The 23,362-nt window shown below is 46.5% G+C and overlaps 1 protein-coding gene across 1 annotated transcript in view; it reads left to right on the forward strand.

Moving 5' to 3' along the window:
• LOC122998534 overlaps positions 1–23,362 on the forward strand; it is a 39,634-nt gene that overhangs the window by 1,414 nt on the left and 14,858 nt on the right. The window contains exons 7-97 of the mRNA XM_044375464.1: positions 96–117; positions 211–238; positions 343–427; positions 548–694; positions 778–989; positions 1,093–1,196; positions 1,290–1,408; positions 1,512–1,679; positions 1,912–2,111; positions 2,213–2,325; positions 2,515–2,621; positions 2,761–2,937; positions 3,246–3,454; positions 3,561–3,655; positions 3,766–3,791; positions 3,957–3,978; positions 4,072–4,099; positions 4,204–4,288; positions 4,409–4,555; positions 4,639–4,850; positions 4,954–5,057; positions 5,151–5,269; positions 5,373–5,540; positions 5,773–5,972; positions 6,074–6,186; positions 6,376–6,482; positions 6,622–6,798; positions 7,107–7,315; positions 7,422–7,516; positions 7,626–7,651; positions 7,817–7,838; positions 7,932–7,959; positions 8,064–8,148; positions 8,269–8,415; positions 8,499–8,710; positions 8,814–8,917; positions 9,011–9,129; positions 9,233–9,400; positions 9,633–9,832; positions 9,934–10,046; positions 10,236–10,342; positions 10,482–10,658; positions 10,967–11,175; positions 11,282–11,376; positions 11,486–11,511; positions 11,677–11,698; positions 11,792–11,819; positions 11,924–12,008; positions 12,129–12,275; positions 12,359–12,570; positions 12,674–12,777; positions 12,871–12,989; positions 13,093–13,260; positions 13,493–13,692; positions 13,794–13,906; positions 14,096–14,202; positions 14,342–14,518; positions 14,827–15,035; positions 15,142–15,236; positions 15,347–15,372; positions 15,538–15,559; positions 15,653–15,680; positions 15,785–15,869; positions 15,990–16,136; positions 16,220–16,431; positions 16,535–16,638; positions 16,732–16,850; positions 16,954–17,121; positions 17,354–17,553; positions 17,655–17,767; positions 17,957–18,063; positions 18,203–18,379; positions 18,688–18,896; positions 19,003–19,097; positions 19,208–19,233; positions 19,399–19,420; positions 19,514–19,541; positions 19,646–19,730; positions 19,851–19,997; positions 20,081–20,292; positions 20,396–20,499; positions 20,593–20,711; positions 20,815–20,982; positions 21,215–21,414; positions 21,516–21,628; positions 21,818–21,924; positions 22,064–22,240; positions 22,549–22,757; positions 22,864–22,958; positions 23,069–23,094; positions 23,260–23,281. Coding sequence (XP_044231399.1) covers positions 96–117; positions 211–238; positions 343–427; positions 548–694; positions 778–989; positions 1,093–1,196; positions 1,290–1,408; positions 1,512–1,679; positions 1,912–2,111; positions 2,213–2,325; positions 2,515–2,621; positions 2,761–2,937; positions 3,246–3,454; positions 3,561–3,655; positions 3,766–3,791; positions 3,957–3,978; positions 4,072–4,099; positions 4,204–4,288; positions 4,409–4,555; positions 4,639–4,850; positions 4,954–5,057; positions 5,151–5,269; positions 5,373–5,540; positions 5,773–5,972; positions 6,074–6,186; positions 6,376–6,482; positions 6,622–6,798; positions 7,107–7,315; positions 7,422–7,516; positions 7,626–7,651; positions 7,817–7,838; positions 7,932–7,959; positions 8,064–8,148; positions 8,269–8,415; positions 8,499–8,710; positions 8,814–8,917; positions 9,011–9,129; positions 9,233–9,400; positions 9,633–9,832; positions 9,934–10,046; positions 10,236–10,342; positions 10,482–10,658; positions 10,967–11,175; positions 11,282–11,376; positions 11,486–11,511; positions 11,677–11,698; positions 11,792–11,819; positions 11,924–12,008; positions 12,129–12,275; positions 12,359–12,570; positions 12,674–12,777; positions 12,871–12,989; positions 13,093–13,260; positions 13,493–13,692; positions 13,794–13,906; positions 14,096–14,202; positions 14,342–14,518; positions 14,827–15,035; positions 15,142–15,236; positions 15,347–15,372; positions 15,538–15,559; positions 15,653–15,680; positions 15,785–15,869; positions 15,990–16,136; positions 16,220–16,431; positions 16,535–16,638; positions 16,732–16,850; positions 16,954–17,121; positions 17,354–17,553; positions 17,655–17,767; positions 17,957–18,063; positions 18,203–18,379; positions 18,688–18,896; positions 19,003–19,097; positions 19,208–19,233; positions 19,399–19,420; positions 19,514–19,541; positions 19,646–19,730; positions 19,851–19,997; positions 20,081–20,292; positions 20,396–20,499; positions 20,593–20,711; positions 20,815–20,982; positions 21,215–21,414; positions 21,516–21,628; positions 21,818–21,924; positions 22,064–22,240; positions 22,549–22,757; positions 22,864–22,958; positions 23,069–23,094; positions 23,260–23,281 — 10,894 coding nt within the window. The remainder of the gene's footprint in view (positions 1–95; positions 118–210; positions 239–342; positions 428–547; positions 695–777; positions 990–1,092; positions 1,197–1,289; positions 1,409–1,511; positions 1,680–1,911; positions 2,112–2,212; positions 2,326–2,514; positions 2,622–2,760; positions 2,938–3,245; positions 3,455–3,560; positions 3,656–3,765; positions 3,792–3,956; positions 3,979–4,071; positions 4,100–4,203; positions 4,289–4,408; positions 4,556–4,638; positions 4,851–4,953; positions 5,058–5,150; positions 5,270–5,372; positions 5,541–5,772; positions 5,973–6,073; positions 6,187–6,375; positions 6,483–6,621; positions 6,799–7,106; positions 7,316–7,421; positions 7,517–7,625; positions 7,652–7,816; positions 7,839–7,931; positions 7,960–8,063; positions 8,149–8,268; positions 8,416–8,498; positions 8,711–8,813; positions 8,918–9,010; positions 9,130–9,232; positions 9,401–9,632; positions 9,833–9,933; positions 10,047–10,235; positions 10,343–10,481; positions 10,659–10,966; positions 11,176–11,281; positions 11,377–11,485; positions 11,512–11,676; positions 11,699–11,791; positions 11,820–11,923; positions 12,009–12,128; positions 12,276–12,358; positions 12,571–12,673; positions 12,778–12,870; positions 12,990–13,092; positions 13,261–13,492; positions 13,693–13,793; positions 13,907–14,095; positions 14,203–14,341; positions 14,519–14,826; positions 15,036–15,141; positions 15,237–15,346; positions 15,373–15,537; positions 15,560–15,652; positions 15,681–15,784; positions 15,870–15,989; positions 16,137–16,219; positions 16,432–16,534; positions 16,639–16,731; positions 16,851–16,953; positions 17,122–17,353; positions 17,554–17,654; positions 17,768–17,956; positions 18,064–18,202; positions 18,380–18,687; positions 18,897–19,002; positions 19,098–19,207; positions 19,234–19,398; positions 19,421–19,513; positions 19,542–19,645; positions 19,731–19,850; positions 19,998–20,080; positions 20,293–20,395; positions 20,500–20,592; positions 20,712–20,814; positions 20,983–21,214; positions 21,415–21,515; positions 21,629–21,817; positions 21,925–22,063; positions 22,241–22,548; positions 22,758–22,863; positions 22,959–23,068; positions 23,095–23,259; positions 23,282–23,362) is intronic.

Consider the following 23,362-nt stretch of genomic DNA (forward strand, 5'->3'; position numbering starts at 1 on the left):
GGCACATTAAATCTGTTGAGGAGGCTGTGTTGAGGTGTTTTCACTTAAAGTAGCCGTTGCCACTGGACTAACATTTGTGCTTTGCCTTTCTCCAGTGCAAGGAGACCCCGGTCAATGGTAAGTCTGTAACATACGAGAAATATCAAGCTGGATGGCAAAATGGCATTCTGAAGGTACAATATCTCACGCACGAATATTGTCTTTTCACAGAGGACCTGATCTGTGCTGGAGTGGAGAGGTGGGTGAATTACCGTTTTGTTCAGCGCGGAGTTTGCGTAGGTGAATTTCTTTTACACAATCTAGCTGAGGTGACAATGGTTTCCTTTTTATTGTTTTTCCTAGCTGGCAACTTGAACAAAGCCAGGCAATCGGCAATTCCTCTGAAGCCCTGTGCAATTTCACCATCACTGAGCATGCCTGTTCCTCGGTAAGACTGTTTTATGCAAGCCGTGAACGGCAGAGAGAGATTTGGCCTTTGCTACATTGCCGTCCTGAGACAAATCTCCATACGTTCTGAGAGATGTCGCTTTCTTTCTCCTTTTCTAAGGCTACGCATCTGACATCCAGCAACTTGGTCGCACTGATGAACTGCTCACTGGAAAGACAAAGTACATACCCCGTAGAGGTCTGGAAGCTTTTCTTCCAAAAGGCTTCTACTGCACTCGACCAGGCTCTTGCGTCATTCGCCACCACGGTAAATCCAAAACCACAATTTGAGCACAACGGCGTTCCCCTGTGTGAATTGTGTGTCAAACAAAATGATCTTCCCAATTCTAGGCCCCCAGCAGCAGCAACTCATCCTTATCACATGCTCTTGAGGCTCTTGGAGAGGTGAGAATTGCCAACTTCAGCCAGGCACAACTGCAGAGTGATGACTTCGTCAGCAGCTGGTTCAAGACAAACCTTCGTCCGTTTTTGGCCTCTCCATCCACCAACTTCCTACTCTGCCTCAGCTCCAAGGACTTCAGCTGCCAAACGTACCACACTGTGTAAGCAAATACATGACATATTGCTCCAGTGTGGAACAAGATTGCAGAGGAACCTGCAGTGTTGTAGTTGTTCAGATGTTAAAAGCCTTCTCTCAAATCTTAGCATCCAGGCATTCGGCAGCCAAAGGGCATCAATGGACAGAGAAGGACAGCGAGCAGTCTTCACTCATTTCATCAAACCGTTCCTTTCACGGAACGACTCATCAGGTAAAGGCACGCGCTCAAGCTCAGTTCGCTAAAGCCTTGACACAATGTGCTGGTAATACCCCGCCAACGTCTACGTTTCCGTCTTCTTTGCAGATCCTGGCTGTGTCTCATTTACCGGAGGCAGTAAAGAGTGGCTACAGGCAAACCTCGGCAACTTCTCTGGCTTCGCAACCCTGCAGGATTTGCAAGCCCTCAACCCCAACTTCTCCATTGTAAGTGCCGACTGCGGTCGAAGTATTCTTCGCCCAAACTGAAGTGTCTACCAATGGTTCAGCTATTTCTGCTGTTTGATTTCATATCGCTTCCCTTTCGTAGGCCGAAACGTTGTCAGTGCTCACTCCGACTCAGGTGGCACAGTTGACACTGAGCTCGGGGGCCTCGAATGACACAGCCCAGATCGACCTTGTGTTTGAGCGCCTCGAGGAGGGCAATGCTCTGGAAAATGTGGATGAATTCCTGACAGAACTGACAGCAAATGGAAAGGTAGGCTACCCCCTGACACTGTGGAAGAAAGGACAGTCCTGGGCTTTCAACCTAGCATAGTCAGTACTTAGATATGTATCTTAATCTCAAAATCACTTGTAGGGGACTCATTCCTATCAAATATTTCATCACATCCTTTCTAGCATTTTTGCCAAGTTGCTAATTATGCAGGGTGTATTTGCAACATGTAAATTGTGGAGTGTTTAAATCCTCTCGTGTCGCACTTTGACAGGTCCCTGATTTCCAACCTGTTGTGAGAGATCGCATAATGAATAGGACCTTCGTCATCATCAGTCCCTATTTCACGAACTTCGAGGAAGGCGACTGGTTCAATTGGTTCCACCTGAAACTGGTTGCCGTCCTCCCAAGTTTCACTCCAACGATGCTCAACAGTGCAACATCAGACATAACCTGCACAAATTACCACGTCGTGTGAGTAGCATTTCAAAGACAAAGGAGACTGCAATGCTCCAAAGTACTACATGTAAATGGGAGGCTGGGTAAAAATGTATTGTTTTTTTCACCCTTGGCAGTGTGAGAGGGATGGCCAGAGCTTTCCCTGCAATACCGGTGCATAGACGACAAGGAATCACATACGTTCTCCTGGGCTACCTGAGGAAATCTGCCAGTGTCATCACCGGGCCAGGTAGGGCTGACACAGTAAACTGTGCCGTGGTGTTGCTTCTGCGGGCTTGTCCGTGGATTTGAAAGTGTGACAAAAATATGCTTGAATGGCGCAGAGAATGAGATTGGAACTTGACTTGTCCCATGTGTATTTATGAAAAATAAGACTTGCTAAACTGCACCTATGCTAACGTTGATCTACATGTCTTAGATTGCCGGCAGGGAATTGAGAGTGATGCCGAGTGGCTCGAAGAAAACTTTGGTCCATTTTCCGAGTACACAACCTACTCTGACCTCAAAGTCTTCAACCTCTCTGTGGTAAGTCTTACATTTCACTACCGTTCTTCCCTGAAAACAGCAGCACGCTATTCAGAACTTGGAACGCCTGCACACAGGGGTGGATTTGCCATGTCAAAGACGAAAGCAATCCCTATATCTGCTTTGTTTGTGTCATCAGGTGGCACTTGTGGAATCCCTCTCAGCAAAGCAGAAGGCTGAGTTGATCCTAGATCCAGACAGCGGCGCTTTGGAGGACGAGGCCATCGTAAGGAAGGTGTTCAGGAGCTTGACAGAGTCCCCTGATAACGAGCTGCTCAATCAGTTTTTCCAGGCTTTTACAAACATCAGCAAGCAGGTGAATGCTTAACTTTGAGATTGCCATATTTTCCTATGAAGTTGGATGACAAGTAAGCCATGTAAATCTTGTCCTGGGCTCCAGGAATTTTTGCGTAAGCTAATACGGGGCCAAGATTGGACTGAAAATGATAAGTTTCTGATAAATGTGTTGAATGAATCGGTGCCTATGATGCCTTGAGACATACCGCTGCGCTGATACACTTAATGTGCAAAGGTGTGTCACCAAGCTTGCGCTCATTTCTACAATGATTTCAGAAGGGTAAAATGTCCTCCTGAACTGAAAGATGAATCCCTTTTATTTTCCAGAGAAACATCACCATCATAAGAAATCCAGAGGTACGAGACACCATCCTGAATCTGACCTTGACGGCCCTTGCTCCGGAATTTGAAGTCTTTGAGCCTGAAGACTTTGAGCGGTGGTTCCAGGTCAATTTGGCTCCTGTGATGGCGAGCCTTCGTCCTGGCATTTTGGCGGTGATCCCCCGTGACATCAGCTGTGCATCCTACGCAGCTATGTAAGAGATGATATGGTTTGAGGTCCCTAGATAGACATTTTGGGGATGCTTCATATAAAACTGTGGCTCCAGACAAGTCACAATAATTTCTGTTTTCTTCCTTCAGACTGACTGGACTTCGGCAAAGTGTGAAATCCCTGCCACTGCACATTTCACAGGGCGTGACATCAAGCATTGAGGCACTCCAGGAGACATTCAAACGTACGTGACAAAACGCTCTGCTGACAAAGTTTTTCAGAAAAATAGGATTAGCACTGCTGTAATGACTCTGTATTGATGCCATGTTTCCTTTTCCATTTTTTCTCAAACAGGTTGCTCGGCTCCAGATTCCTTCCCGGTAAGTTCATTTCTATGGCTACGTTACATGGATGTTACAGTTTCGATGGCAATCTAGACAGAAGGAATTTGGCACATTAAATCTGTTGAGGAGGCTGTGTTGAGGTGTTTTCACTTAAAGTAGCCGTTGCCACTGGACTAACATTTGTGCTTTGCCTTTCTCCAGTGCAAGGAGACCCCGGTCAATGGTAAGTCTGTAACATACGAGAAATATCAAGCTGGATGGCAAAATGGCATTCTGAAGGTACAATATCTCACGCACGAATATTGTCTTTTCACAGAGGACCTGATCTGTGCTGGAGTGGAGAGGTGGGTGAATTACCGTTTTGTTCAGCGCGGAGTTTGCGTAGGTGAATTTCTTTTACACAATCTAGCTGAGGTGACAATGGTTTCCTTTTTATTGTTTTTCCTAGCTGGCAACTTGAACAAAGCCAGGCAATCGGCAATTCCTCTGAAGCCCTGTGCAATTTCACCATCACTGAGCATGCCTGTTCCTCGGTAAGACTGTTTTATGCAAGCCGTGAACGGCAGAGAGAGATTTGGCCTTTGCTACATTGCCGTCCTGAGACAAATCTCCATACGTTCTGAGAGATGTCGCTTTCTTTCTCCTTTTCTAAGGCTACGCATCTGACATCCAGCAACTTGGTCGCACTGATGAACTGCTCACTGGAAAGACAAAGTACATACCCCGTAGAGGTCTGGAAGCTTTTCTTCCAAAAGGCTTCTACTGCACTCGACCAGGCTCTTGCGTCATTCGCCACCACGGTAAATCCAAAACCACAATTTGAGCACAACGGCGTTCCCCTGTGTGAATTGTGTGTCAAACAAAATGATCTTCCCAATTCTAGGCCCCCAGCAGCAGCAACTCATCCTTATCACATGCTCTTGAGGCTCTTGGAGAGGTGAGAATTGCCAACTTCAGCCAGGCACAACTGCAGAGTGATGACTTCGTCAGCAGCTGGTTCAAGACAAACCTTCGTCCGTTTTTGGCCTCTCCATCCACCAACTTCCTACTCTGCCTCAGCTCCAAGGACTTCAGCTGCCAAACGTACCACACTGTGTAAGCAAATACATGACATATTGCTCCAGTGTGGAACAAGATTGCAGAGGAACCTGCAGTGTTGTAGTTGTTCAGATGTTAAAAGCCTTCTCTCAAATCTTAGCATCCAGGCATTCGGCAGCCAAAGGGCATCAATGGACAGAGAAGGACAGCGAGCAGTCTTCACTCATTTCATCAAACCGTTCCTTTCACGGAACGACTCATCAGGTAAAGGCACGCGCTCAAGCTCAGTTCGCTAAAGCCTTGACACAATGTGCTGGTAATACCCCGCCAACGTCTACGTTTCCGTCTTCTTTGCAGATCCTGGCTGTGTCTCATTTACCGGAGGCAGTAAAGAGTGGCTACAGGCAAACCTCGGCAACTTCTCTGGCTTCGCAACCCTGCAGGATTTGCAAGCCCTCAACCCCAACTTCTCCATTGTAAGTGCCGACTGCGGTCGAAGTATTCTTCGCCCAAACTGAAGTGTCTACCAATGGTTCAGCTATTTCTGCTGTTTGATTTCATATCGCTTCCCTTTCGTAGGCCGAAACGTTGTCAGTGCTCACTCCGACTCAGGTGGCACAGTTGACACTGAGCTCGGGGGCCTCGAATGACACAGCCCAGATCGACCTTGTGTTTGAGCGCCTCGAGGAGGGCAATGCTCTGGAAAATGTGGATGAATTCCTGACAGAACTGACAGCAAATGGAAAGGTAGGCTACCCCCTGACACTGTGGAAGAAAGGACAGTCCTGGGCTTTCAACCTAGCATAGTCAGTACTTAGATATGTATCTTAATCTCAAAATCACTTGTAGGGGACTCATTCCTATCAAATATTTCATCACATCCTTTCTAGCATTTTTGCCAAGTTGCTAATTATGCAGGGTGTATTTGCAACATGTAAATTGTGGAGTGTTTAAATCCTCTCGTGTCGCACTTTGACAGGTCCCTGATTTCCAACCTGTTGTGAGAGATCGCATAATGAATAGGACCTTCGTCATCATCAGTCCCTATTTCACGAACTTCGAGGAAGGCGACTGGTTCAATTGGTTCCACCTGAAACTGGTTGCCGTCCTCCCAAGTTTCACTCCAACGATGCTCAACAGTGCAACATCAGACATAACCTGCACAAATTACCACGTCGTGTGAGTAGCATTTCAAAGACAAAGGAGACTGCAATGCTCCAAAGTACTACATGTAAATGGGAGGCTGGGTAAAAATGTATTGTTTTTTTCACCCTTGGCAGTGTGAGAGGGATGGCCAGAGCTTTCCCTGCAATACCGGTGCATAGACGACAAGGAATCACATACGTTCTCCTGGGCTACCTGAGGAAATCTGCCAGTGTCATCACCGGGCCAGGTAGGGCTGACACAGTAAACTGTGCCGTGGTGTTGCTTCTGCGGGCTTGTCCGTGGATTTGAAAGTGTGACAAAAATATGCTTGAATGGCGCAGAGAATGAGATTGGAACTTGACTTGTCCCATGTGTATTTATGAAAAATAAGACTTGCTAAACTGCACCTATGCTAACGTTGATCTACATGTCTTAGATTGCCGGCAGGGAATTGAGAGTGATGCCGAGTGGCTGGAAGAAAACTTTGGTCCATTTTCCGAGTACACAACCTACTCTGACCTCAAAGTCTTCAACCTCTCTGTGGTAAGTCTTACATTTCACTACCGTTCTTCCCTGAAAACAGCAGCACGCTATTCAGAACTTGGAACGCCTGCACACAGGGGTGGATTTGCCATGTCAAAGACGAAAGCAATCCCTATATCTGCTTTGTTTGTGTCATCAGGTGGCACTTGTGGAATCCCTCTCAGCAAAGCAGAAGGCTGAGTTGATCCTAGATCCAGACAGCGGCGCTTTGGAGGACGAGGCCATCGTAAGGAAGGTGTTCAGGAGCTTGACAGAGTCCCCTGATAACGAGCTGCTCAATCAGTTTTTCCAGGCTTTTACAAACATCAGCAAGCAGGTGAATGCTTAACTTTGAGATTGCCATATTTTCCTATGAAGTTGGATGACAAGTAAGCCATGTAAATCTTGTCCTGGGCTCCAGGAATTTTTGCGTAAGCTAATACGGGGCCAAGATTGGACTGAAAATGATAAGTTTCTGATAAATGTGTTGAATGAATCGGTGCCTATGATGCCTTGAGACATACCGCTGCGCTGATACACTTAATGTGCAAAGGTGTGTCACCAAGCTTGCGCTCATTTCTACAATGATTTCAGAAGGGTAAAATGTCCTCCTGAACTGAAAGATGAATCCCTTTTATTTTCCAGAGAAACATCACCATCATAAGAAATCCAGAGGTACGAGACACCATCCTGAATCTGACCTTGACGGCCCTTGCTCCGGAATTTGAAGTCTTTGAGCCTGAAGACTTTGAGCGGTGGTTCCAGGTCAATTTGGCTCCTGTGATGGCGAGCCTTCGTCCTGGCATTTTGGCGGTGATCCCCCGTGACATCAGCTGTGCATCCTACGCAGCTATGTAAGAGATGATATGGTTTGAGGTCCCCAGATAGACATTTTGGGGATGCTTCATATAAAACTGTGGCTCCAGACAAGTCACAATAATTTCTGTTTTCTTCCTTCAGACTGACTGGACTTCGGCAAAGTGTGAAATCCCTGCCACTGCACATTTCACAGGGCGTGACATCAAGCATTGAGGCACTCCAGGAGACATTCAAACGTACGTGACAAAACGCTCTGCTGACAAAGTTTTTCAGAAAAATAGGATTAGCACTGCTGTAATGACTCTGTATTGATGCCATGTTTCCTTTTCCATTTTTCTCAAACAGGTTGCTCGGCTCCAGATTCCTTCCCGGTAAGTTCATTTCTATGGCTACGTTACATGGATGTTACAGTTTCGATGGCAATCTAGACAGAAGGAATTTGGCACATTAAATCTGTTGAGGAGGCTGTGTTGAGGTGTTTTCACTTAAAGTAGCCGTTGCCACTGGACTAACATTTGTGCTTTGCCTTTCTCCAGTGCAAGGAGACCCCGGTCAATGGTAAGTCTGTAACATACGAGAAATATCAAGCTGGATGACAAAATGGCATTTTGAAGGTACAATATCTCACGCACAAATATTGTCTTTTCACAGAGGACCTGATCTGTGCTGGAGTGGAGAGGTGGGTGAATTACCGTTTTGTTCAGCGCGGAGTTTGCGTAGGTGAATTTCTTTTACACAATCTAGCTGAGGTGACAATGGTTTCCTTTTTATTGTTTTTCCTAGCTGGCAACTTGAACAAAGCCAGGCAATCGGCAATTCCTCTGAAGCCCTGTGCAATTTCACCATCACTGAGCATGCCTGTTCCTCGGTAAGACTGTTTTATGCAAGCCGTGAACGGCAGAGAGAGATTTGGCCTTTGCTACATTGCCGTCCTGAGACAAATCTCCATACGTTCTGAGAGATGTCGCTTTCTTTCTCTTTTTCTAAGGCTACGCATCTGACATCCAGCAACTTGGTCGCACTGATGAACTGCTCACTGGAAAGACAAAGTACATACCCCGTAGAGGTCTGGAAGCTTTTCTTCCAAAAGGCTTCTACTGCACTCGACCAGGCTCTTGCGTCATTCGCCACCACGGTAAATCCAAAACCACAATTTGAGCACAACGGCGTTCCCCTGTGTGAATTGTGTGTCAAACAAAATGATCTTCCCAATTCTAGGCCCCCAGCAGCAGCAACTCATCCTTATCACATGCTCTTGAGGCTCTTGGAGAGGTGAGAATTGCCAACTTCAGCCAGGCACAACTGCAGAGTGATGACTTCGTCAGCAGCTGGTTCAAGACAAACCTTCGTCCGTTTTTGGCCTCTCCATCCACCAACTTCCTACTCTGCCTCAGCTCCAAGGACTTCAGCTGCCAAACGTACCACACTGTGTAAGCAAATACATGACATATTGCTCCAGTGTGGAACAAGATTGCAGAGGAACCTGCAGTGTTGTAGTTGTTCAGATGTTAAAAGCCTTCTCTCAAATCTTAGCATCCAGGCATTCGGCAGCCAAAGGGCATCAATGGACAGAGAAGGACAGCGAGCAGTCTTCACTCATTTCATCAAACCGTTCCTTTCACGGAACGACTCATCAGGTAAAGGCACGCGCTCAAGCTCAGTTCGCTAAAGCCTTGACACAATGTGCTGGTAATACCCCGCCAACGTCTACGTTTCCGTCTTCTTTGCAGATCCTGGCTGTGTCTCATTTACCGGAGGCAGTAAAGAGTGGCTACAGGCAAACCTCGGCAACTTCTCTGGCTTCGCAACCCTGCAGGATTTGCAAGCCCTCAACCCCAACTTCTCCATTGTAAGTGCCGACTGCGGTCGAAGTATTCTTCGCCCAAACTGAAGTGTCTACCAATGGTTCAGCTATTTCTGCTGTTTGATTTCATATCGCTTCCCTTTCGTAGGCCGAAACGTTGTCAGTGCTCACTCCGACTCAGGTGGCACAGTTGACACTGAGCTCGGGGGCCTCGAATGACACAGCCCAGATCGACCTTGTGTTTGAGCGCCTCGAGGAGGGCAATGCTCTGGAAAATGTGGATGAATTCCTGACAGAACTGACAGCAAATGGAAAGGTAGGCTACCCCCTGACACTGTGGAAGAAAGGACAGTCCTGGGCTTTCAACCTAGCATAGTCAGTACTTAGATATGTATCTTAATCTCAAAATCACTTGTAGGGGACTCATTCCTATCAAATATTTCATCACATCCTTTCTAGCATTTTTGCCAAGTTGCTAATTATGCAGGGTGTATTTGCAACATGTAAATTGTGGAGTGTTTAAATCCTCTCGTGTCGCACTTTGACAGGTCCCTGATTTCCAACCTGTTGTGAGAGATCGCATAATGAATAGGACCTTCGTCATCATCAGTCCCTATTTCACGAACTTCGAGGAAGGCGACTGGTTCAATTGGTTCCACCTGAAACTGGTTGCCGTCCTCCCAAGTTTCACTCCAACGATGCTCAACAGTGCAACATCAGACATAACCTGCACAAATTACCACGTCGTGTGAGTAGCATTTCAAAGACAAAGGAGACTGCAATGCTCCAAAGTACTACATGTAAATGGGAGGCTGGGTAAAAATGTATTGTTTTTTTCACCCTTGGCAGTGTGAGAGGGATGGCCAGAGCTTTCCCTGCAATACCGGTGCATAGACGACAAGGAATCACATACGTTCTCCTGGGCTACCTGAGGAAATCTGCCAGTGTCATCACCGGGCCAGGTAGGGCTGACACAGTAAACTGTGCCGTGGTGTTGCTTCTGCGGGCTTGTCCGTGGATTTGAAAGTGTGACAAAAATATGCTTGAATGGCGCAGAGAATGAGATTGGAACTTGACTTGTCCCATGTGTATTTATGAAAAATAAGACTTGCTAAACTGCACCTATGCTAACGTTGATCTACATGTCTTAGATTGCCGGCAGGGAATTGAGAGTGATGCCGAGTGGCTCGAAGAAAACTTTGGTCCATTTTCCGAGTACACAACCTACTCTGACCTCAAAGTCTTCAACCTCTCTGTGGTAAGTCTTACATTTCACTACCGTTCTTCCCTGAAAACAGCAGCACGCTATTCAGAACTTGGAACGCCTGCACACAGGGGTGGATTTGCCATGTCAAAGACGAAAGCAATCCCTATATCTGCTTTGTTTGTGTCATCAGGTGGCACTTGTGGAATCCCTCTCAGCAAAGCAGAAGGCTGAGTTGATCCTAGATCCAGACAGCGGCGCTTTGGAGGACGAGGCCATCGTAAGGAAGGTGTTCAGGAGCTTGACAGAGTCCCCTGATAACGAGCTGCTCAATCAGTTTTTCCAGGCTTTTACAAACATCAGCAAGCAGGTGAATGCTTAACTTTGAGATTGCCATATTTTCCTATGAAGTTGGATGACAAGTAAGCCATGTAAATCTTGTCCTGGGCTCCAGGAATTTTTGCGTAAGCTAATACGGGGCCAAGATTGGACTGAAAATGATAAGTTTCTGATAAATGTGTTGAATGAATCGGTGCCTATGATGCCTTGAGACATACCGCTGCGCTGATACACTTAATGTGCAAAGGTGTGTCACCAAGCTTGCGCTCATTTCTACAATGATTTCAGAAGGGTAAAATGTCCTCCTGAACTGAAAGATGAATCCCTTTTATTTTCCAGAGAAACATCACCATCATAAGAAATCCAGAGGTACGAGACACCATCCTGAATCTGACCTTGACGGCCCTTGCTCCGGAATTTGAAGTCTTTGAGCCTGAAGACTTTGAGCGGTGGTTCCAGGTCAATTTGGCTCCTGTGATGGCGAGCCTTCGTCCTGGCATTTTGGCGGTGATCCCCCGTGACATCAGCTGTGCATCCTACGCAGCTATGTAAGAGATGATATGGTTTGAGGTCCCCAGATAGACATTTTGGGGATGCTTCATATAAAACTGTGGCTCCAGACAAGTCACAATAATTTCTGTTTTCTTCCTTCAGACTGACTGGACTTCGGCAAAGTGTGAAATCCCTGCCACTGCACATTTCACAGGGCGTGACATCAAGCATTGAGGCACTCCAGGAGACATTCAAACGTACGTGACAAAACGCTCTGCTGACAAAGTTTTTCAGAAAAATAGGATTAGCACTGCTGTAATGACTCTGTATTGATGCCATGTTTCCTTTTCCATTTTTCTCAAACAGGTTGCTCGGCTCCAGATTCCTTCCCGGTAAGTTCATTTCTATGGCTACGTTACATGGATGTTACAGTTTCGATGGCAATCTAGACAGAAGGAATTTGGCACATTAAATCTGTTGAGGAGGCTGTGTTGAGGTGTTTTCACTTAAAGTAGCCGTTGCCACTGGACTAACATTTGTGCTTTGCCTTTCTCCAGTGCAAGGAGACCCCGGTCAATGGTAAGTCTGTAACATACGAGAAATATCAAGCTGGATGACAAAATGGCATTCTGAAGGTACAATATCTCACGCACGAATATTGTCTTTTCACAGAGGACCTGATCTGTGCTGGAGTGGAGAGGTGGGTGAATTACCGTTTTGTTCAGCGCGGAGTTTGCGTAGGTGAATTTCTTTTACACAATCTAGCTGAGGTGACAATGGTTTCCTTTTTATTGTTTTTCCTAGCTGGCAACTTGAACAAAGCCAGGCAATCGGCAATTCCTCTGAAGCCCTGTGCAATTTCACCATCACTGAGCATGCCTGTTCCTCGGTAAGACTGTTTTATGCAAGCCGTGAACGGCAGAGAGAGATTTGGCCTTTGCTACATTGCCGTCCTGAGACAAATCTCCATACGTTCTGAGAGATGTCGCTTTCTTTCTCCTTTTCTAAGGCTACGCATCTGACATCCAGCAACTTGGTCGCACTGATGAACTGCTCACTGGAAAGACAAAGTACATACCCCGTAGAGGTCTGGAAGCTTTTCTTCCAAAAGGCTTCTACTGCACTCGACCAGGCTCTTGCGTCATTCGCCACCACGGTAAATCCAAAACCACAATTTGAGCACAACGGCGTTCCCCTGTGTGAATTGTGTGTCAAACAAAATGATCTTCCCAATTCTAGGCCCCCAGCAGCAGCAACTCATCCTTATCACATGCTCTTGAGGCTCTTGGAGAGGTGAGAATTGCCAACTTCAGCCAGGCACAACTGCAGAGTGATGACTTCGTCAGCAGCTGGTTCAAGACAAACCTTCGTCCGTTTTTGGCCTCTCCATCCACCAACTTCCTACTCTGCCTCAGCTCCAAGGACTTCAGCTGCCAAACGTACCACACTGTGTAAGCAAATACATGACATATTGCTCCAGTGTGGAACAAGATTGCAGAGGAACCTGCAGTGTTGTAGTTGTTCAGATGTTAAAAGCCTTCTCTCAAATCTTAGCATCCAGGCATTCGGCAGCCAAAGGGCATCAATGGACAGAGAAGGACAGCGAGCAGTCTTCACTCATTTCATCAAACCGTTCCTTTCACGGAACGACTCATCAGGTAAAGGCACGCGCTCAAGCTCAGTTCGCTAAAGCCTTGACACAATGTGCTGGTAATACCCCGCCAACGTCTACGTTTCCGTCTTCTTTGCAGATCCTGGCTGTGTCTCATTTACCGGAGGCAGTAAAGAGTGGCTACAGGCAAACCTCGGCAACTTCTCTGGCTTCGCAACCCTGCAGGATTTGCAAGCCCTCAACCCCAACTTCTCCATTGTAAGTGCCGACTGCGGTCGAAGTATTCTTCGCCCAAACTGAAGTGTCTACCAATGGTTCAGCTATTTCTGCTGTTTGATTTCATATCGCTTCCCTTTCGTAGGCCGAAACGTTGTCAGTGCTCACTCCGACTCAGGTGGCACAGTTGACACTGAGCTCGGGGGCCTCGAATGACACAGCCCAGATCGACCTTGTGTTTGAGCGCCTCGAGGAGGGCAATGCTCTGGAAAATGTGGATGAATTCCTGACAGAACTGACAGCAAATGGAAAGGTAGGCTACCCCCTGACACTGTGGAAGAAAGGACAGTCCTGGGCTTTCAACCTAGCATAGTCAGTACTTAGATATGTATCTTAATCTCAAAATCACTTGTAGGGGACTCATTCCTATCAAATATTTCATCACATCCTTTCTAGCATTTTTGCCAAGTTGCTAATTATGCAGGGTGTATTTGCAACATGTAAATTGTGGAGTGTTTAAATCCTCTCGTGTCGCACTTTGACAGGTCCCTGATTTCCAACCTGTTGTGAGAGATCGCATAATGAATAGGACCTTCGTCATCATCAGTCCCTATTTCACGAACTTCGAGGAAGGCGACTGGTTCAATTGGTTCCACCTGAAACTGGTTGCCGTCCTCCCAAGTTTCACTCCAACGATGCTCAACAGTGCAACATCAGACATAACCTGCACAAATTACCACGTCGTGTGAGTAGCATTTCAAAGACAAAGGAGACTGCAATGCTCCAAAGTACTACATGTAAATGGGAGGCTGGGTAAAAATGTATTGTTTTTTTCACCCTTGGCAGTGTGAGAGGGATGGCCAGAGCTTTCCCTGCAATACCGGTGCATAGACGACAAGGAATCACATACGTTCTCCTGGGCTACCTGAGGAAATCTGCCAGTGTCATCACCGGGCCAGGTAGGGCTGACACAGTAAACTGTGCCGTGGTGTTGCTTCTGCGGGCTTGTCCGTGGATTTGAAAGTGTGACAAAAATATGCTTGAATGGCGCAGAGAATGAGATTGGAACTTGACTTGTCCCATGTGTATTTATGAAAAATAAGACTTGCTAAACTGCACCTATGCTAACGTTGATCTACATGTCTTAGATTGCCGGCAGGGAATTGAGAGTGATGCCGAGTGGCTCGAAGAAAACTTTGGTCCATTTTCCGAGTACACAACCTACTCTGACCTCAAAGTCTTCAACCTCTCTGTGGTAAGTCTTACATTTCACTACCGTTCTTCCCTGAAAACAGCAGCACGCTATTCAGAACTTGGAACGCCTGCACACAGGGGTGGATTTGCCATGTCAAAGACGAAAGCAATCCCTATATCTGCTTTGTTTGTGTCATCAGGTGGCACTTGTGGAATCCCTCTCAGCAAAGCAGAAGGCTGAGTTGATCCTAGATCCAGACAGCGGCGCTTTGGAGGACGAGGCCATCGTAAGGAAGGTGTTCAGGAGCTTGACAGAGTCCCCTGATAACGAGCTGCTCAATCAGTTTTTCCAGGCTTTTACAAACATCAGCAAGCAGGTGAATGCTTAACTTTGAGATTGCCATATTTTCCTATGAAGTTGGATGACAAGTAAGCCATGTAAATCTTGTCCTGGGCTCCAGGAATTTTTGCGTAAGCTAATACGGGGCCAAGATTGGACTGAAAATGATAAGTTTCTGATAAATGTGTTGAATGAATCGGTGCCTATGATGCCTTGAGACATACCGCTGCGCTGATACACTTAATGTGCAAAGGTGTGTCACCAAGCTTGCGCTCATTTCTACAATGATTTCAGAAGGGTAAAATGTCCTCCTGAACTGAAAGATGAATCCCTTTTATTTTCCAGAGAAACATCACCATCATAAGAAATCCAGAGGTACGAGACACCATCCTGAATCTGACCTTGACGGCCCTTGCTCCGGAATTTGAAGTCTTTGAGCCTGAAGACTTTGAGCGGTGGTTCCAGGTCAATTTGGTTCCTGTGATGGCGAGCCTTCGTCCTGGCATTTTGGCGGTGATCCCCCGTGACATCAGCTGTGCATCCTACGCAGCTATGTAAGAGATGATATGGTTTGAGGTCCCCAGATAGACATTTTGGGGATGCATCATATAAAACTGTGGCTCCAGACAAGTCACAATAATTTCTGTTTTCTTCCTTCAGACTGACTGGACTTTGGCAAAGTGTGAAATCCCTGCCACTGCACATTTCACAGGGCGTGACATCAAGCATTGAGGCACTCCAGGAGACATTCAAACGTACGTGACAAAACGCTCTGCTGACAAAGTTTTTCAGAAAAATAGGATTAGCACTACTGTAATGACTCTGTATTGATGCCATGTTTCCTTTTCCATTTTTTCTCAAACAGGTTGCTCGGCTCCAGATTCCTTCCCGGTAAGTTCATTTCTATGGCTACGTTACATGGATGTTACAGTTTCGATGGCAATCTAGACAGAAGGAATTTGGCACATTAAATCTGTTGAGGAGGCTGTGTTGAGGTGTTTTCACTTAAAGTAGCCGTTGCCACTGGACTAACATTTGTGCTTTGCCTTTCTCCAGTGCAAGGAGACCCCGGTCAATGGTAAGTCTGTAACATACAAGAAATATCAAGCTGGATGACAAAATGGCATTCTGAAGGTACAATATCTCACGCACGAATATTGTCTTTTCACAGAGGACCTGATCTGTGCTGGAGTGGAGAGGTGGGTGAATTACCGTTTTGTTCAGCGCGGAGTTTGCGTAGGTGAATTTCTTTTACACAATCTAGCTGAGGTGACAATGGTTTCCTTTTTATTGTTTTTCCTAGCTGGCAACTTGAACAAAGCCAGGCAATCGGCAATTCCTCTGAAGCCCTGTGCAATTTCACCATCACTGAGCATGCCTGTTCCTCGGTAAGACTGTTTTATGCAAGCCGTGAACGGCAGAGAGAGATTTGGCCTTTGCTACATTGCCGTCCTGAGACAAATCTCCATACGTTCTGAGAGATGTCGCTTTCTTTCTCTTTTTCTAAGGCTACGCATCTGACATCCAGCAACTTGGTCGCACTGATGAACTGCTCACTGGAAAGACAAAGTACATACCCCGTAGAGGTCTGGAAGCTTTTCTTCCAAAAGGCTTCTACTGCACTCGACCAGGCTCTTGCGTCATTCGCCACCACGGTAAATCCAAAACCACAATTTGAGCACAACGGCGTTCCCCTGTGTGAATTGTGTGTCAAACAAAATGATCTTCCCAATTCTAGGCCCCCAGCAGCAGCAACTCATCCTTATCACATGCTCTTGAGGCTCTTGGAGAGGTGAGAATTGCCAACTTCAGCCAGGCACAACTGCAGAGTGATGACTTCGTCAGCAGCTGGTTCAAGACAAACCTTCGTCCGTTTTTGGCCTCTCCATCCACCAACTTCCTACTCTGCCTCAGCTCCAAGGACTTCAGCTGCCAAACGTACCACACTGTGTAAGCAAATACATGACATATTGCTCCAGTGTGGAACAAGATTGCAGAGGAACCTGCAGTGTTGTAGTTGTTCAGATGTTAAAAGCCTTCTCTCAAATCTTAGCATCCAGGCATTCGGCAGCCAAAGGGCATCAATGGACAGAGAAGGACAGCGAGCAGTCTTCACTCATTTCATCAAACCGTTCCTTTCACGGAACGACTCATCAGGTAAAGGCACGCGCTCAAGCTCAGTTCGCTAAAGCCTTGACACAATGTGCTGGTAATACCCCGCCAACGTCTACGTTTCCGTCTTCTTTGCAGATCCTGGCTGTGTCTCATTTACCGGAGGCAGTAAAGAGTGGCTACAGGCAAACCTCGGCAACTTCTCTGGCTTCGCAACCCTGCAGGATTTGCAAGCCCTCAACCCCAACTTCTCCATTGTAAGTGCCGACTGCGGTCGAAGTATTCTTCGCCCAAACTGAAGTGTCTACCAATGGTTCAGCTATTTCTGCTGTTTGATTTCATATCGCTTCCCTTTCGTAGGCCGAAACGTTGTCAGTGCTCACTCCGACTCAGGTGGCACAGTTGACACTGAGCTCGGGGGCCTCGAATGACACAGCCCAGATCGACCTTGTGTTTGAGCGCCTCGAGGAGGGCAATGCTCTGGAAAATGTGGATGAATTCCTGACAGAACTGACAGCAAATGGAAAGGTAGGCTACCCCCTGACACTGTGGAAGAAAGGACAGTCCTGGGCTTTCAACCTAGCATAGTCAGTACTTAGATATGTATCTTAATCTCAAAATCACTTGTAGGGGACTCATTCCTATCAAATATTTCATCACATCCTTTCTAGCATTTTTGCCAAGTTGCTAATTATGCAGGGTGTATTTGCAACATGTAAATTGTGGAGTGTTTAAATCCTCTCGTGTCGCACTTTGACAGGTCCCTGATTTCCAACCTGTTGTGAGAGATCGCATAATGAATAGGACCTTCGTCATCATCAGTCCCTATTTCACGAACTTCGAGGAAGGCGACTGGTTCAATTGGTTCCACCTGAAACTGGTTGCCGTCCTCCCAAGTTTCACTCCAACGATGCTCAACAGTGCAACATCAGACATAACCTGCACAAATTACCACGTCGTGTGAGTAGCATTTCAAAGACAAAGGAGACTGCAATGCTCCAAAGTACTACATGTAAATGGGAGGCCGGGTAAAAATGTATTGTTTTTTTCACCCTTGGCAGTGTGAGAGGGATGGCCAGAGCTTTCCCTGCAATACCGGTGCATAGACGACAAGGAATCACATACGTTCTCCTGGGCTACCTGAGGAAATCTGCCAGTGTCATCACCGGGCCAGGTAGGGCTGACACAGTAAACTGTGCCGTGGTGTTGCTTCTGCGGGCTTGTCCGTGGATTTGAAAGTGTGACAAAAATATGCTTGAATGGCGCAGAGAATGAGATTGGAACTTGACTTGTCCCATGTGTATTTATGAAAAATAAGACTTGCTAAACTGCACCTATGCTAACGTTGATCTACATGTCTTAGATTGCCGGCAGGGAATTGAGAGTGATGCCGAGTGGCTCGAAGAAAACTTTGGTCCATTTTCCGAGTACACAACCTACTCTGACCTCAAAGTCTTCAACCTCTCTGTGGTAAGTCTTACATTTCACTACCGTTCTTCCCTGAAAACAGCAGCACGCTATTCAGAACTTGGAACGCCTGCACACAGGGGTGGATTTGCCATGTCAAAGACGAAAGCAATCCCTATATCTGCTTTGTTTGTGTCATCAGGTGGCACTTGTGGAATCCCTCTCAGCAAAGCAGAAGGCTGAGTTGATCCTAGATCCAGACAGCGGCGCTTTGGAGGACGAGGCCATCGTAAGGAAGGTGTTCAGGAGCTTGACAGAGTCCCCTGATAACGAGCTGCTCAATCAGTTTTTCCAGGCTTTTACAAACATCAGCAAGCAGGTGAATGCTTAACTTTGAGATTGCCATATTTTCCTATGAAGTTGGATGACAAGTAAGCCATGTAAATCTTGTCCTGGGCTCCAGGAATTTTTGCGTAAGCTAATACGGGGCCAAGATTGGACTGAAAATGATAAGTTTCTGATAAATGTGTTGAATGAATCGGTGCCTATGATGCCTTGAGACATACCGCTGCGCTGATACACTTAATGTGCAAAGGTGTGTCACCAAGCTTGCGCTCATTTCTACAATGATTTCAGAAGGGTAAAATGTCCTCCTGAACTGAAAGATGAATCCCTTTTATTTTCCAGAGAAACATCACCATCATAAGAAATCCAGAGGTACGAGACACCATCCTGAATCTGACCTTGACGGCCCTTGCTCCGGAATTTGAAGTCTTTGAGCCTGAAGACTTTGAGCGGTGGTTCCAGGTCAATTTGGTTCCTGTGATGGCGAGCCTTCGTCCTGGCATTTTGGCGGTGATCCCCCGTGACATCAGCTGTGCATCCTACGCAGCTATGTAAGAGATGATATGGTTTGAGGTCCCCAGATAGACATTTTGGGGATGCATCATATAAAACTGTGGCTCCAGACAAGTCACAATAATTTCTGTTTTCTTCCTTCAGACTGACTGGACTTTGGCAAAGTGTGAAATCCCTGCCACTGCACATTTCACAGGGCGTGACATCAAGCATTGAGGCACTCCAGGAGACATTCAAACGTACGTGACAAAACGCTCTGCTGACAAAGTTTTTCAGAAAAATAGGATTAGCACTACTGTAATGACTCTGTATTGATGCCATGTTTCCTTTTCCATTTTTTCTCAAACAGGTTGCTCGGCTCCAGATTCCTTCCCGGTAAGTTCATTTCTATGGCTACGTTACATGGATGTTACAGTTTCGATGGCAATCTAGACAGAAGGAATTTGGCACATTAAATCTGTTGAGGAGGCTGTGTTGAGGTGTTTTCACTTAAAGTAGCCGTTGCCACTGGACTAACATTTGTGCTTTGCCTTTCTCCAGTGCAAGGAGACCCCGGTCAATGGTAAGTCTGTAACATACAAGAAATATCAAGCTGGATGACAAAATGGCATTCTGAAGGTACAATATCTCACGCACGAATATTGTCTTTTCACAGAGGACCTGATCTGTGCTGGAGTGGAGAGGTGGGTGAATTACCGTTTTGTTCAGCGCGGAGTTTGCGTAGGTGAATTTCTTTTACACAATCTAGCTGAGGTGACAATGGTTTCCTTTTTATTGTTTTTCCTAGCTGGCAACTTGAACAAAGCCAGGCAATCGGCAATTCCTCTGAAGCCCTGTGCAATTTCACCATCACTGAGCATGCCTGTTCCTCGGTAAGACTGTTTTATGCAAGCCGTGAACGGCAGAGAGAGATTTGGCCTTTGCTACATTGCCGTCCTGAGACAAATCTCCATACGTTCTGAGAGATGTCGCTTTCTTTCTCTTTTTCTAAGGCTACGCATCTGACATCCAGCAACTTGGTCGCACTGATGAACTGCTCACTGGAAAGACAAAGTACATACCCCGTAGAGGTCTGGAAGCTTTTCTTCCAAAAGGCTTCTACTGCACTCGACCAGGCTCTTGCGTCATTCGCCACCACGGTAAATCCAAAACCACAATTTGAGCACAACGGCATTCCCCTGTGTGAATTGTGTGTCAAACAAAATGATCTTCCCAATTCTAGGCCCCCAGCAGCAGCAACTCATCCTTATCACATGCTCTTGAGGCTCTTGGAGAGGTGAGAATTGCCAACTTCAGCCAGGCACAACTGCAGAGTGATGACTTCGTCAGCAGCTGGTTCAAGACAAACCTTCGTCCGTTTTTGGCCTCTCCATCCACCAACTTCCTACTCTGCCTCAGCTCCAAGGACTTCAGCTGCCAAACGTACCACACTGTGTAAGCAAATACATGACATATTGCTCCAGTGTGGAACAAGATTGCAGAGGAACCTGCAGTGTTGTAGTTGTTCAGATGTTAAAAGCCTTCTCTCAAATCTTAGCATCCAGGCATTCGGCAGCCAAAGGGCATCAATGGACAGAGAAGGACAGCGAGCAGTCTTCACTCATTTCATCAAACCGTTCCTTTCACGGAACGACTCATCAGGTAAAGGCACGCGCTCAAGCTCAGTTCGCTAAAGCCTTGACACAATGTGCTGGTAATACCCCGCCAACGTCTACGTTTCCGTCTTCTTTGCAGATCCTGGCTGTGTCTCATTTACCGGAGGCAGTAAAGAGTGGCTACAGGCAAACCTCGGCAACTTCTCTGGCTTCGCAACCCTGCAGGATTTGCAAGCCCTCAACCCCAACTTCTCCATTGTAAGTGCCGACTGCGGTCGAAGTATTCTTCGCCCAAACTGAAGTGTCTACCAATGGTTCAGCTATTTCTGCTGTTTGATTTCATATCGCTTCCCTTTCGTAGGCCGAAACGTTGTCAGTGCTCACTCCGACTCAGGTGGCACAGTTGACACTGAGCTCGGGGGCCTCGAATGACACAGCCCAGATCGACCTTGTGTTTGAGCGCCTCGAGGAGGGCAATGCTCTGGAAAATGTGGATGAATTCCTGACAGAACTGACAGCAAATGGAAAGGTAGGCTACCCCCTGACACTGTGGAAGAAAGGACAGTCCTGGGCTTTCAACCTAGCATAGTCAGTACTTAGATATGTATCTTAATCTCAAAATCACTTGTAGGGGACTCATTCCTATCAAATATTTCATCACATCCTTTCTAGCATTTTTGCCAAGTTGCTAATTATGCAGGGTGTATTTGCAACATGTAAATTGTGGAATGTTTAAATCCTCTCGTGTCGCACTTTGACAGGTCCCTGATTTCCAACCTGTTGTGAGAGATCGCATAATGAATAGGACCTTCGTCATCATCAGTCCCTATTTCACGAACTTCGAGGAAGGCGACTGGTTCAATTGGTTCCACCTGAAACTGGTTGCCGTCCTCCCAAGTTTCACTCCAACGATGCTCAACAGTGCAACATCAGACATAACCTGCACAAATTACCACGTCGTGTGAGTAGCATTTCAAAGACAAAGGAGACTGCAATGCTCCAAAGTACTACATGTAAATGGGAGGCTGGGTAAAAATGTATTGTTTTTTTCACCCTTGGCAGTGTGAGAGGGATGGCCAGAGCTTTCCCTGCAATACCGGTGCATAGACGACAAGGAATCACATACGTTCTCCTGGGCTACCTGAGGAAATCTGCCAGTGTCATCACCGGGCCAGGTAGGGCTGACACAGTAAACTGTGCCGTGGTGTTGCCTCTGCGGGCTTGTCCGTGGATTTGAAAGTGTGACAAAAATATGCTTGAATGGCGCAGAGAATGAGATTGGAACTTGACTTGTCCCATGTGTATTTATGAAAAATAAGACTTGCTAAACTGCACCTATGCTAACGTTGATCTACATGTCTTAGATTGCCGGCAGGGAATTGAGAGTGATGCCGAGTGGCTCGAAGAAAACTTTGGTCCATTTTCCGAGTACACAACCTACTCTGACCTCAAAGTCTTCAACCTCTCTGTGGTAAGTCTTACATTTCACTACCGTTCTTCCCTGAAAACAGCAGCACGCTATTCAGAACTTGGAACGCCTGCACACAGGGGTGGATTTGCCATGTCAAAGACGAAAGCAATCCCTATATCTGCTTTGTTTGTGTCATCAGGTGGCACTTGTGGAATCCCTCTCAGCAAAGCAGAAGGCTGAGTTGATCCTAGATCCAGACAGCGGCGCTTTGGAGGACGAGGCCATCGTAAGGAAGGTGTTCAGGAGCTTGACAGAGGCCCCTGATAACGAGCTGCTCAATCAGTTTTTCCAGGCTTTTACAAACATCAGCAAGCAGGTGAATGCTTAACTTTGAGATTGCCATATTTTCCTATGAAGTTGGATGACAAGTAAGCCATGTAAATCTTGTCCTGGGCTCCAGGAATTTTTGCGTAAGCTAATACGGGGCCAAGATTGGACTGAAAATGATAAGTTTCTGATAAATGTGTTGAATGAATCGGTGCCTATGATGCCTTGAGACATACCGCTGCGCTGATACACTTAATGTGCAAAGGTGTGTCACCAAGCTTGCGCTCATTTCTACAATGATTTCAGAAGGGTAAAATGTCCTCCTGAACTGAAAGATGAATCCCTTTTATTTTCCAGAGAAACATCACCATCATAAGAAATCCAGAGGTACGAGACACCATCCTGAATCTGACCTTGACGGCCCTTGCTCCGGAATTTGAAGTCTTTGAGCCTGAAGACTTTGAGCGGTGGTTCCAGGTCAATTTGGTTCCTGTGATGGCGAGCCTTCGTCCTGGCATTTTGGCGGTGATCCCCCGTGACATCAGCTGTGCATCCTACGCAGCTATGTAAGAGATGATATGGTTTGAGGTCCCCAGATAGACATTTTGGGGATGCATCATATAAAACTGTGGCTCCAGACAAGTCACAATAATTTCTGTTTTCTTCCTTCAGACTGACTGGACTTTGGCAAAGTGTGAAATCCCTGCCACTGCACATTTCACAGGGCGTGACATCAAGCATTGAGGCACTCCAGGAGACATTCAAACGTACGTGACAAAACGCTCTGCTGACAAAGTTTTTCAGAAAAATAGGATTAGCACTACTGTAATGACTCTGTATTGATGCCATGTTTCCTTTTCCATTTTTTCTCAAACAGGTTGCTCGGCTCCAGATTCCTTCCCGGTAAGTTCATTTCTATGGCTACGTTACATGGATGTTACAGTTTCGATGGCAATCTAGACAGAAGGAATTTGGCACATTAAATCTGTTGAGGAGGCTGTGTTGAGGTGTTTTCACTTAAAGTAGCCGTTGCCACTGGACTAACATTTGTGCTTTGCCTTTCTCCAGTGCAAGGAGACCCCGGTCAATGGTAAGTCTGTAACATACGAGAAATATCAAGCTGGATGACAAAATGGCATTCTGAAGGTACAATATCTCACGCACGAATATT

The sequence above is a fragment of the Thunnus albacares genome, chromosome 15 (assembly GCF_914725855.1).
Source record: "Thunnus albacares chromosome 15, fThuAlb1.1, whole genome shotgun sequence".
Classification (NCBI taxonomy): Eukaryota; Metazoa; Chordata; class Actinopteri; order Scombriformes; family Scombridae; genus Thunnus; species Thunnus albacares.